Source organism: Pristis pectinata, chromosome 12 (genome assembly GCF_009764475.1).
Source record: "Pristis pectinata isolate sPriPec2 chromosome 12, sPriPec2.1.pri, whole genome shotgun sequence".
Classification (NCBI taxonomy): Eukaryota; Metazoa; Chordata; class Chondrichthyes; order Rhinopristiformes; family Pristidae; genus Pristis; species Pristis pectinata.
In genome coordinates, this window is record NC_067416.1 from 37,930,338 (window position 1) to 37,943,608 (window position 13,271).

Here is a 13,271-nt window from a genome sequence, read left to right on the forward strand (position 1 = left end):
TAGTAGTTAATTCGTATCAAAATGTACATGAATTATAGAAGGAAAAACTAACATTTTTTAAACAATCCAATACAAATTTTGAAATCTAGAGGAATGAGACTGCACTTGCAAAATTTAATTTTCTATGTCAGTGAGGCAGTTTACAATAATTAAGATTCATTGCATCGAAAATTTACTTACACTTGAATGAACATGCCTTCATTTTCTCTGGTGGGTTTAATAGACATTGTGGACAGATACAGCAACTTTAAGGCATTTTGTGTTCCAATGCTGATTCCCTCGTGCATCTTTAACGTATTGCTTCTGGAGGATCTGAACAACTCAAGACAGCTCCTTGATTTCCATGTTTGATTTTACATGCTCATTGCCAGAAGTTGCAGCCCAATTTTCTCTTTAGTAATAGTGGATGTTGACAGCCTAACCATCTGTTATATTATTAACCATCAGATTATTAAAAATAATCTGGACCAACATTGAACTAAATACACTTACACATCAAAATGCTTTTGCACACTGGGCAATCGACTTGATCCCAAGGCATTTCCCAATTTACTTCCCAGGTACATTAAGCCTAAAGTGGTAGTAGTACTAAAGACTTCTAGCTGCCAGAATTCATTATAGTTCTACTTTCATTCCAGTTCCAAAACAAGCTGCACCACTTACAGCAGCTGCATTGTTGCAAACTCTGTTTGCATCTTCAGGGCATATATATAATTCATTGCAAGGCATTACACCTTTGTCTTGAGTGATCAGCTGAACTAGAGTTAAAAGATCATGTTTATTGAAATGGATGTTAACCCAGTATGCAATATTTTAGGAAGCACTGTGTTACCCCATGTGGTTTAGTAATAGAATTTTGGTTCATACAATAGGAGGAAGTGATACAGTAGACTTATTTCTAGTCTTTCATATGGTTAACTCAACCATCTACTGATGAAAGAAAATATGTTAGTTAGCTACAGTAAAACTGCCAATACCCTACCTTACATTAATAGAGGATAAAGTTCTCATTATAGTGTTTCTGCAAAACTTTTTATTAGCATTTTCAGTTACAAAAACCACTCATTTCATACATGGGTTTTCTTAATGTGTCAGCTACACAAGGGATTTGTTAATTTAAAACATAAATCCTAAAATACTGCAGTTCAATTGATGTTATTTAAAAGTCGTGGTTAAAAAAACTAACTCAACATAATTAGCAAATTTTAGATCAATTATAAAGGAGGAAACCAGATGGAATTGAGCACATTTCCTGTTGTACTTTAGAAATGTACATACATGCGCCAAAGTCATCCAGGGTTTAATCAAAATGCAGATGAATGTATTCCTACATTTAAAAACTAATTTAAGGCTGACTACTTAAAAGTACATTTGTAATATTCATTTATAGGTATAATCAACCCAAATCATATCTTACATGGAATTATGTAGGAAAAACTGTTTATTTTGCTCTATTGTTTAAAATCTTAGTGAAATTTTGAAGACAATTTTGAAAAATATTCAGACCATGAACATGTTTATTCAGAATGACCAATATTTATGCACAAAGCTTACAAAATGCTTTTTGCCATTTAAACACTCCAACATGCATATAATTGCCGGAATTTGCTGTTTGTTTAGATAGTAAACTTGGATGAATACATTTAAAATCAAATTAGAAATGCTATCAGAAATTTGCCGCATCTTGTATTCATCTAATGGACATGATATACACAGTGGTATCGGTCGGTTGCTATATGTTCATACCTATCCAAGTGCAAAAAGCACACAAAACATTGGGGTGGGGGAAGAGTCTGCATGGCAGTAAGTTTAATATTTCACTTTAAGCTAATCTAGTATTGTAGCTATTGTTAATTAAAAGGGCATAAGCATGCTTGAATGTGAATTTAAGGTAACTAAACACAATGCAATTTAAATAGTTAAACTGCTTTAATTCTAATTTGTTATTTGGCCAATTATAACCATCTTTCAAGATGGGGGTAGTTGTATAATTAAATGCAAAGTGAAAAGATCTAAGTTAAGCAAAACAGTTAAACAAGAACTGTCAGCTTTATTTAGCAACATGTACATGAATTGATTGGGTTTTGGGCAGTTTCAAGTTGCAGAACCAATTTTGGTTGTTTACTAAAAACCAGGTCAAATAAGGGCGTCTGCATTTCAAAGAACTAAAATGAGCTGCAAGACTTTCACCCCTCTTCATCTGAGATGTTTGAAGCAAGCAGAGTGCTCAAGTAATAGACTAATTGAGATCTTCTTGGTTTAGTGTAAAGGTCTAAAGTGAAAGATGCTGATTTAAATTACAATTGACAAGTAAAACAAATAGTTCACATAGGTGCAAAACAAAACTTAAGATAATTAGATCTTTGGTCAGTCCGCATTTCTAAGTGCATAATGAGTAGGACAACTTACATTTTTAACTAACAGATTCTAACACTGCTGAGCTAGGTAAAGGCATACTTCAATTAAAGCAGATTTCAAAAGTCAATTGTTTTACTTTGAAATAAGGTCATGTAGGTATGCTGCATATTTGCATGACAGCAGTGATGTAGTTCAATTGCTTGTGAAGCCTTTTGGGAGACCCTCTGAATACAAGATAAGCTATACAAATGCAAGTTCTTTTATTGAACAGTAAACACAAGCTTAAAAGCACGTCTTATTTTCTTCACTAATTACCAGCAAGTAAAACGCATCGTTTCTCATCTTGAAAGAGACGATGCTCTAATTTATGAAACACGTTCACATTGCTGAACTTTACCCAAACCTTCATTTTTTTAAGAAATTGAGGCCCATTTAGGAACTCATGCATACCATTTAATCAGTTTTGTAAAACTGAAAAGTTAGTTAGAAAGATCAAGAAATAAGGGCAACTAGATCACTCAAAGGAATACCATTTTAGTGGGGGCATTATTTAAATACTAGCACTTAAAGCATAATCACTCAAAATTCCAACCAATTTTGTTTTTCATTTTCTGTGACAAAGTCTCAACGGCATACTCTAAGGTAAAAATTATCCACCTACCTCAAAAATTACTCAGGCTACTTCAATTCTTATGGTTTGGGATTATGAACAAAGTCAAGACTCCAAATTTTGACTGACTAATCCATGATATTTTATCTTCCACTTCCATCACCTTAGCCAGCCCAAAATGAAATGGATCATCAATCTCAAAAGAAAATCTTGAAAGCATTAATACAACTTTGATATCAGGATAATCAAAATCTAACTTTCACAATTATCAGTCCAAATAGTATAAAGAACAATGCAAAAAAAAGCCTTTGGTTATCACTTTTATATAACTAGATTGCCCAATAATTGCATCAAAAAATTCTTGTCAAATACTGCACCAGCTTGTTTTGTTATTATTGGACAGTCCCACCCCTCTCTCCTCCGCAGACTTAGGTTTAACAATGTTTCTTCACGTTTTTGAAGGATGGGCAAGATGTTCAACAGCCACATAACCTCGCACACTAAATTGAACTCAAATCTTCATTCTTCAAATATGAAATTGGAACTAACAGTAGCAGTCACTTTTGTAGCCAAAATTAAGGCTGGAATATGCAAGTCTTTTGGGGATGAAAGAAGAGATTAATAGTTGATTATACCCAACACTCTGCCTGATTCCCATCCGATTAATACTTGACCTACAGTTTAAATTTTTCCAGTAGTTTTGCACACTTTATACTTGACACCAATGGTCAAATCACAACTGGCATCAGTGTACACCTGTTTTGGTCAATTTGGGTTGCAGGTGATATCGGATACTAGATAGATGTGATCACCATACTGTAGTCTTGATAGAATGCAAGAGCCTTTGCAGGCAGGAAAATATTAAGTGTATACATAAATAGATGAAATAAATCTATGGATCATGGGCAGCTCAATTGTCCCTTCAGTTTTGACTCAGCTTACAACAGCTCATGTTTTAGTTTCTCTCGCACCACAACGATAAAACAGCACTCTTAAACCTAACAAATTTGGTTCATATGGAAACAGCTTAAAACTTTTGTAGATTTTTTCTGGGAGGTAGGGAAGAATATGGGAAAGAACAGTACTTGTACAAGTACCCTCCTTTGGGGCAATTCAACATTCAAAATCTTGACCTGAAGTTGTGTTGATAGGACAATTTTGGGTCTGATTTTAAAACTGTAGAGTTGACATGGGGGGGGGGGTGGGGGGGGGGTAAAAATCACTGATCTGCAGTTTACACAGTAAAATGGAAGTATTTCCACACAATGAAAAAAAACTGCAGATACCAGAAATTTAACAAAAAGGTAGGCAAGACAGCATCAGTACAAAGAGAAATAGTTAACATTTCAGGTGCAAGAAAGCTGTTTCCAGCATTTTCTGTTTTAATTTGCCCATTATGGTCCTCAATACCATGGCAAAACCCACACATTACAAATGCAACATTTGCCTTGGCCACAGGAAACAAGTGTCCTTGAATATGAAAGCATCTTAATTAGGATGAGATCAAATTGTTACAAATTATTGATGGATAGCCTGAAGATACTGAGCCAGTAATGTTATTTTCTCAATACACTTGCCTATCCAAACCGATGATCACTTCCAATACCAACCAACAGTGGCTCAGTTTTGGTAGTACTTGCAGCAGAAAAAAAAATCTTGGGGTTTATATCTTGCTCCAGAGGCGCAAGCATAAGAAATGCAAGCCAATATTCCAGTGGAGCACTAATGAACAGTTGTGTATTGAAGGTGCTGTTTGTTGTATGACACTTTAAACTGTGGCCGACAGCAAATTATCACACAAAAGATGGGAAACTGACCTGGACAAACTGATTATCACATTTTTTTTTATATTTATAAGTGACTGCACTTCGAAGTACTTGTCAGGGGTCCCAAAGTCCTGTAAAACCAAAAAGGTGCATGGAAGATGCAAAATAAATGAGAACTTTTTTTTCTTTAACCACTGTCAAAGATTTTGGGTTTATACAGTGGACTGCTAAATGGTTAGGCACTCCACCATTGATAGGATAAAGTTCTAATCTTTTCATATCAATGCAGACACCATTAGAAATGAAACTCCTACTTTCTTGGCAGAAGGGACAAGATGGGAGCACATCTTTGCTTTTCTTACAGTTATCTCAATTTCTGAAAGATCTATGGAGGCAAAATCAGTAGTTTCCAGAAATGCCTACAGGGAACACAGGTAATGTGAGCCAGTGATTAGAATGCAGACAGCACTCTAGCTTCATTCTGGCTCTTCATTTCAATGATTTCAGCTTCCAGCTGATGATAACTGCACTGTTGTCAGTTGGTTCAAGGATTAAAGGGCCTAAATCATGAAAGGTCATGTCGATTAAAGCAAGTCTAAATGAATGAAACAGAGGCAAAACTGATATGTGAAATGGTTTGAATACAGAACTTGGGAGACAAAGTTTCATAAGATTTTTTGGTGTGGCACTAGAGAGCTCAATAGAGATGGTGCATGAGGGATGTCCTTGATCTGCAGGGTCAGAATGCCCTCCAGAAACACACCAAGATGGTAGTAGGATTCATTGTCCAAGTAATTCTCAAGTTTAATGTCCTCATGTGTGATCATTGTCCATGAATGGTGCCTCATGTCACATTCTACCACTGGACTGTGATCAGCAGAGACCAGTCAAGTAGCATAGCCTGTAATTTCTACCAATAATCTTTGGTAATCAGGACTCTTATCTAATGCTCATATGTTCCAGTGCACTGTCACACAACAATGCTGGAAGCTTCCGACTCGCATTTTCTAGCTTGCGAACAGTTCCAGTTGTTTAACCAGTCACGCCATAATAGATTATCTAACATTCCCTTGCATGCTTTCTTCTGCAGTGGAAGTCAGGATACAACCAGAGGCAGCAGCAGCTGACAGACTGCAGGCCCATTTGCATGACCTAAACTCCATGGAGGAGAAGGCTGGAAATTATGGGGATAGTATTGGCAAATGTCCTGGCCACAGTGCAAAGATTGTGGTGCACATGGTCCACACATCCCATCTCTCCTTCAACCCACACATTCCAAATTTAAAAGCTGAAGCTAGTGCAAATGAATACAGATTACTTTCACTCTTCCCTACCATCTTAATAAATTTTAGATACCCAAGAGTCAGCGAGTAGCAGAAAAAAAATTAAGATCCTGAAAATGCACATTTGCCAGCAGTCAATCTCACAATTAACCACCAACTCAAAGTAACAAAGGATGGCAGAGATGGAATTTGCACATGGCGAGACATCGCTTACAAGTGTGCTGCAGCCAGCTGATAAGGACCACACAGTCTTCCGGTGGTAAACGACAAGCTCTAGTGATGAGTAGCTACAGAAAACTGAGTTAGCCTAAAGGCAGCCAACAGGTTTGCACAATGAAACACTTGGTAAATTGAAAAACCTGTGTTAAAAAGGCAGTACCAACATGACAGAAGGCCTTCTATACAGTGAACCCCAGTCCTTCCAATGTGGAAGTGATGCCCAAGTCAGTCTGATACTTGTGGATTCAATGGAGTGCCCAATGTCACAGACTGCAAATCATGGCAAACTACAACCAAATTTAAGCACTGCGTGTTTCATACAAATTCAAGCACTGCGTGTTTCATACAAATTCATTGCTAGTCATCTTAGCTGTCATTGGAAATGCAGCCATTGCCCTGTTTCAAGGTTGTGATTATGGCTGGAAGAATTGACAGATTTCAGTGAGGAAAACTTTATTGAAGCATAGTCAATGCATTGTTCCTCGCTTCCTGAATACTAAGGGCAGAGGGGACTTCAGGCTGTTAAGAATCCATCTTCCACACACCCATCCACCCTTTGCCATCTACTCTTGCCTCTTTCAACAGGATGTTATTCTCAGGATGACATCTGCTCTTTTTCTTCACTCACACTAGATTTCTAGAGGAAAGCCTATAAATGCATTCCCAGGAGAAGATGGTTCGTGCAGAAGTCAGAACAAAGTCTTTCAGCACCTACCACATCACCTCCTGTACACTTTTGCATGCAGAACCACTGCAACAGTCAAAAGATAATCAAAGTATTGGAGGATCCTCTTAAATAACAGCCCACTGACGTAAGAGCGTCCAGCCATGCAAGGATTAATGTGGATGTTAGCTAGAACGTTGGGTTCCAACAAGTAGCTCCGGTGTCAAATTAGCATTGCATAATGATGGATATCATAATCTGTCCGGTCTTTAGATTGTTCACTGATTGTGTTCTAAACCCTTCATTAACATGGCACCCAGCCCATTTTGGCCCACAAATGTGTGCAATTTATAGTCAGGAGCATAGGCTGCCTAAAATGTAGGCATACCCAATGCCTATTTTCCACCCTGACTTCAGTGTTGATCTGAACAGAATGGATTTATATCAGCAACTCAAAGCAGCAACAATCCAACTCATTCCATATTGAAAACTTGCAGAGATGACTCCTTGGGTCTTCAATCACCACTCTTTCTTAAAAGTAAAAACCAAGATTGTCACTATTAGTTTATCCAGAAAATATTGATGGGTTCAGCATAGCTTATGAACACCATTGGTAAGTAATGCCTGTAAAAGAAACAGACAAAAACTACAGAATTTGATTGAAGTTCTTCCTATGGCATCTCAACATAATGATACTTTAAACTCAATAGTGGAAGCAAAACCCGGTAAGTTATGGGAACAGTGAATTTGACTACAAAGGATCGAAAGTTAGACTTAAAACTTATTAGACCGCACATTGGGTAATTTCTTCAATTCTGGGTACTGAATTGAGGCGAAGTTATAAGAGCGAATAGATGAAGTTTTTATTCACCTGTGGCAGAATATTAAGGAGTGATCTAACAGGAGGCATACACGGATTTTGAAAGAAATAAATTGTACCTGCTGTGATGAGTCAGAATAGTGGGGCATAAAGTTAACGTTTGAATTTTCTGAGATGTCAGGAAGCACTCCTTCATAAAGGCTTTATGGAAACCTGGAAATCCCTGGCAAAGAGTCATTGTAGCTTTAGAAATTAAATAACAATGCTGTCAAAAATCTAATCAAAGAATGTACAAATAAGTTGGGTAAAAGGATTTAAGATACACGATGCAATTCAATGGAAGAATGTGCCCCAATAACTAAATAGCTAGTTTTTGCTCCTATGTACATGGGCAGCAGATTCATGCCAAATTTGAACATATATTTCAGGTTAAGTAGCAGCATAAGACTGCTTGGACAAAGAGTACCTATTCCTTCAATAATATTCTACTCACTTCCTGAAAGCTTAGAGGTCTTGTTGGTGTGTGGTTTTCAGGTAACTTTCCATTGGAGGATGACGGTGATAAAGTAGGAGTGCTGGGACACAGAGGGAAGGCAGGAGAAAAGATCACAAATGAACTCAAGTCTTAATCCCATCCAATTTCCATTGACAACACCTCAATAAAGAATAGTTAGCAGCATGGAATCAAACCAATTTTTCCCAGTTGGATGCTAAACCAAACGCAGCTACAAATGTTAGTTTAGTTATGAGCAGGTACCTCAGCATAGCCCAGAGATTGAACTTCGTACCTTTGTGGTTTGGGTGGCTCGGTCCGCAAAGCCTTTGGCGAATCATAACCATCTAGTACAAAGAATAAACTAAAAAAGATTCAACTTTCCGATAAACAATGCCTCAAAGTAGGTGGATTACAAGATCCACTGGTGGCCACTCATTCCCTTCTCACTCCTCTTCCCAACACAAGGGTTTTGTTTTTAAAAAAGCAAAAAAGGACTCTTACATTATTAATGCTGCTGCAAAGCCAAACCAAACAATTTATTTTTGTTGGAGGAACGGAAAACTGTATTTACGATTTCTCCCTGTTATACAGTGTACCGGCTCATGTATTATTGAAGCTTTCATTACAGCCAAGAACTTGTGCTCTCCGCAGCCTGTCCCACATCTACCAAGCAGTACAGAATTATTTGGTTATGACAGCATTATACCTTGAAAACTGAAAAAGTTTCCACCTGGGTTAGCAGATTACACCACAAAAAATGTCTGCTCAAAACAGTTTTCTAAATTCTCTTCAAACCCCTCTGAAAAGCTGAGTTGGCAGCAAAGACAAACTTTGTTCTTTTAAACATAAATTTGCAAGACTCAATATTTCAGCTGATGATTACTTGTCGTCAAAAGCAAGTATTTTACAGCAGACAACGTTCGCTCGAAACACGTCAGCTTGTTCGTCTAATGATTTACTATCTACAAAGCCCACAGACATTAAACCTATGCAGGTTACAGTTTACATCAAGAAATGTTGATCTTAGATTGAAATTCAAAAAGGATATATTTCATTTTGCCTTAAGCCTGATCTATAATAAATCAAAATAATTAAATTTAGAAATCACCCCTGCCAAATGGTATAGATTTGCCAGAACTAGACCCTGGAATTCTTATTTTTAAAAAAAAACAGCAGTCACAGCACATCACAGAAATTCAATACTGAATCTGCATTAAGCTTATATGCTGCTTATTTGGACATAAATCATACCACTGGTAAACATTAGATTCAGTGATAGTGCTGGATGCATTTGAATGATGCAGTTAAAACATTTCCCCATTATTTTGTTTCAAAATGTAGTGCTAATTCTGTAAATGCTTGGCAAAACCCAACAAGACACTAAAGCATTAACATTGAAGCATAAACACAGTCTAGAAAACAAGACACATCATGCTTGTAATTACTGCAAAATTCTGTAATAATTGGAAAGGTCTTTTCTTTTTACAAATCTGTGGAAAGAAGCTTTGGAGCTCCCTGACCGACAGAACATTCAAATCACGTGTTACCACCAAATGGATGTGGCAGATACTCAGCAACAAAACGAGGATTCTGCATGAGGTTCCAGTCAACACTGACAAAATGTAGTAAATTAGTGTTGTGGACAAACAACACTGGCTGCCCTTCAGACAAACATTTACAACACAGTTAGCGGTGAAGCCTATATAATCTCAGTGCAAATAAGTCAAATCCAAAAGATGCCAGTTAAGCCTTTGGCTTTAGTAAACTGCTTTTTATGTCATCAGTCCACTCCAGATCAGCTGCTTCACAGCACGTGCACTCTATGGCTGAGGAGGAGGAGGAGGAGGATACGTCGAAGGCTGGGAATGGGCTGGTTGGGATGGTGGTGGCGGCGGTGGTGGCAGCTGAACCACTGTCTGTGTGTTTGGGGAGGGTGGAGGTGTTGGGCGTTTAAATTTGTCGGGGCTGTTGCTCCTCCTTGGGGAAGGCCTCTGAAAAACAAATAGATGCACAAAAGGTTCAGGCATCTTTAGAATCAAACAGTTCAAAATTACTGAAAAGCAACCCCACGTAAAAAGGTTATCCCACAGAAATAATTATAAAAAAGTAGATACAGTCAGTTGAAAATCTGGACACGTTAAGCTTGCTAAATCTTGACTGTTCAGCTAAAAATACATACCGTAAATTTTCCAGAATTTGAAGTGCTAATACAGTAGTACTCGTTTCTATTGATTGCCCAATTAAAGGGCCAGAGTTTTGTGTCAGCAGCACTTACCACAGACAAGCAGAACCACCCACCACAGACAAGCAGAACCACCCCACCCTCACATGTCAATCTGCTAGCAAGTGCTCTCCTATCATTAATGTTAGAACCTTGTATGATGCAGTGACATTACATGGGCAGGCCGGAAGCCCCAATGAAACAACTGAAAAGAGTCTGAAATGTCATGCATCCCAGGCTTTGCAAATCAATGGCTTTCAATGCTTCTGAACTACAGAAATGATTGAAAGCTATTAAATCATTTAAAAACATTAAAGGATAAAAGATTTTACAAGATGAAGACTAAACCACAAAAACATTTTCTGGCACTTCAGATGTATGTTAAACACTTACCTTTTTCCCTTGCAATCATTCCTCTCCATTCAAATGAATGGACCTTTTAAAAAGGGATGGGGTGGGGGGTGGTGATAAGGATTGATAGAGTTTGGCTTGGAATATTTTCCAGCAAATTCTGGCCCAATGTACTGAAACAGATCAAATGCATTTTCCCCATGGAGCTCACATATATTGTCTAAAATGTTTGTCAAGTTGACAGAGCTTAGAAAGGTTTGGGCAGCTGTCCTTCTTTACATTATCTTTCTGTTAACCATTTGAGTTATTAATCCGTTAAGCCATGGATACCTGGAATCAGCCAGGGCAACATCATTGGTTTTCATGCTCCCATTAAAAGGTAGGAGCTTGCAGTGGTTTATTCAGTTTATCATGTCTCAGTGAGCCAAGAAACAAGCAGCAAAAACTGAGAAAGCAGAATCTACTGAACTCCAGAATTAGTGAAGTAGTAATGCCCTCATTATCTAGATAATAGCTGAAAGCAGCAACCTCATCCCCAAGTCAATGATCTAGCAACATGCTATATATTTCACACAAATGATCATTTCTTTTTGTAAGAATCTGAGCGCCAGAGTTTTAGTTCAGGAACATCCTATTCTCCAAGATAATAAACAGTTGCAAATACAGTTCATATATTAACTATCTTAAATAGTTTGTTTTCTGCCAATATTGAAAAATACACAACTGCGTTTTTTGAAGTCATGTTGATCTGATTGTTTTCTCTGCTGCTTGATTCTGTGAACAATTTAACTGTGAAACTGCATCCTATTTATCTTCTCGGCTAAGTTTTTAAACACTTCAGTTTTCAGAACAGAGCTTTGAATTCACCCTTTATTTGCCCATCCTGCACTTCTTCCTCAAGCGTCAAAATTTTTCAAGCAAAGTTCAAATTCAGACAAATGTAAATAAGACTTCAAATGATTGTTTCTACTACAGGTTGAAATTCTCGAGTCCAACACGTTCTGTGGTCTGGCATGTTTTGAATCTGTAGTACAGATCTATACTAATTAACTAATTTTAAGTTCTGACTAAGATCTAAAATTAACTAAGGCCTGTACTAATCTGTAGCTAATTAATCTACCAGTGCAACCTTTGCAACCTCAGCTGACAGTATTTTCCACTTATGGAAGCTTCAGGTTATGGATAGCTTTCAGAACTCTTTCATGACCCAGGGAGTGTCTTCCCTTCCAGTTCGCCTGCTGAAGGGAAGACAATCTGGACGATTTCTATGGCCTGGATTTCCTGTGGGATGACACCAATCAGCTCCCAAGAGTGTCAGACTAAAGAGTTTCAACCTGTAATAGCGTATCAAAGATTTGATGTTTAACCTGAGTCTTTTTACACAACCCTTCGCAATTGAGAATGGTGATCATCTTTTACCCTTACTTCAAACACATGAAACTTCAGTAATGTATAAATATTTGTTATTTGTCACTTCTTACCGCAATGCCATGAGAAGTTCCCATATGCTGTACATGAAGACCAGGTGAGGTGTAATAGGACATTCCAGCACGTGTCAAGGTAGTGGGCGGTGTAAAACCAACACTATGGCTTGCATAAGACAGACCTATAAATAATGTATAATAGGTCTGATCATTTTCCTTTGCAGTTTAAAATCAAAATGTTGTTTATAGCATGAACTCACTTCACTTGGACATGTTTTTGAAAATAACATGAGATTTCTCTCCTCCCACTCCCGAGTGCCTTGACAAATTTACCATACACTAACAGTATTTTAAATATTTTAAATTTAAATTTTAAACCATGTCAGGCTGCTGTTTATCAATTGTAGCTCTGCATTCAACACCATCATCCCCTCAGTACTAATCACCAAGCTTCAAAACCTCGGCCGCTGCACTTCCCTCTGCAGCTGAATCCTCAACTTCCTCATTTGCAGACTAGTCAGTGCAGATGGGTAATGACATCTCTGACGCGCTAACAATCAACACAGGCGCACCTCAAGGATGCATGCTTAGCCCATTGCTCTACTCTTATGGTTGTGTGACTAAGCATAGCTTAAACGCCATACAACCTTGCACTCAATGTCAGCAATACCGAGGAATTGACTGGGGATTTCAGGAAGGGGAAGTTGGGAGAACACACACCAGTCCTCATTGAGGGGTCAGCGGTGGAAAGGGTGAGCAGCTTCAAGTTTCTGGGCATCAACATCTCAGGGGATCTATCTTGGGCCTAACACATCGATGCAATCACGAAGGCAGTGCGCCAGCAAGCTCTACTTTGTTAAGAGCTTGAGGAGATTTGGTATGTCACCAAAGACTCCCACAAATTGCTATGGATGTACAGTGGAGAGCATTCTGACTGGTGGCATCACAGCCTGGCACGGAGGCTCCAATGCACAGGGCTGCAGAGTGTTGTAGACTCAGCCAGCTCCATCATGGGCACAACCCTCCCCATCATTGAGGACATCCTCAATAGGTGGTGCC

General features: G+C 38.1%; 1 protein-coding gene across 1 annotated transcript in view; it reads right to left on the bottom strand.

The window, feature by feature from the left end:
- Nucleotides 1-1,049: 1,049 nt before the first annotated feature.
- ccdc6b (coiled-coil domain containing 6b) overlaps nucleotides 1,050-13,271 on the bottom strand; it is a 67,290-nt gene continuing 55,068 nt past the window's right edge. Inside the window, exons 8-9 of the mRNA XM_052027476.1 lie at nucleotides 12,270-12,394; nucleotides 1,050-10,207 (exon numbers count right to left, since the gene is read on the bottom strand). Of these exons, the coding sequence (XP_051883436.1) occupies nucleotides 10,037-10,207; nucleotides 12,270-12,394 (296 nt within the window). The 3' untranslated portion in view covers nucleotides 1,050-10,036. The remainder of the gene's footprint in view (nucleotides 10,208-12,269; nucleotides 12,395-13,271) is intronic.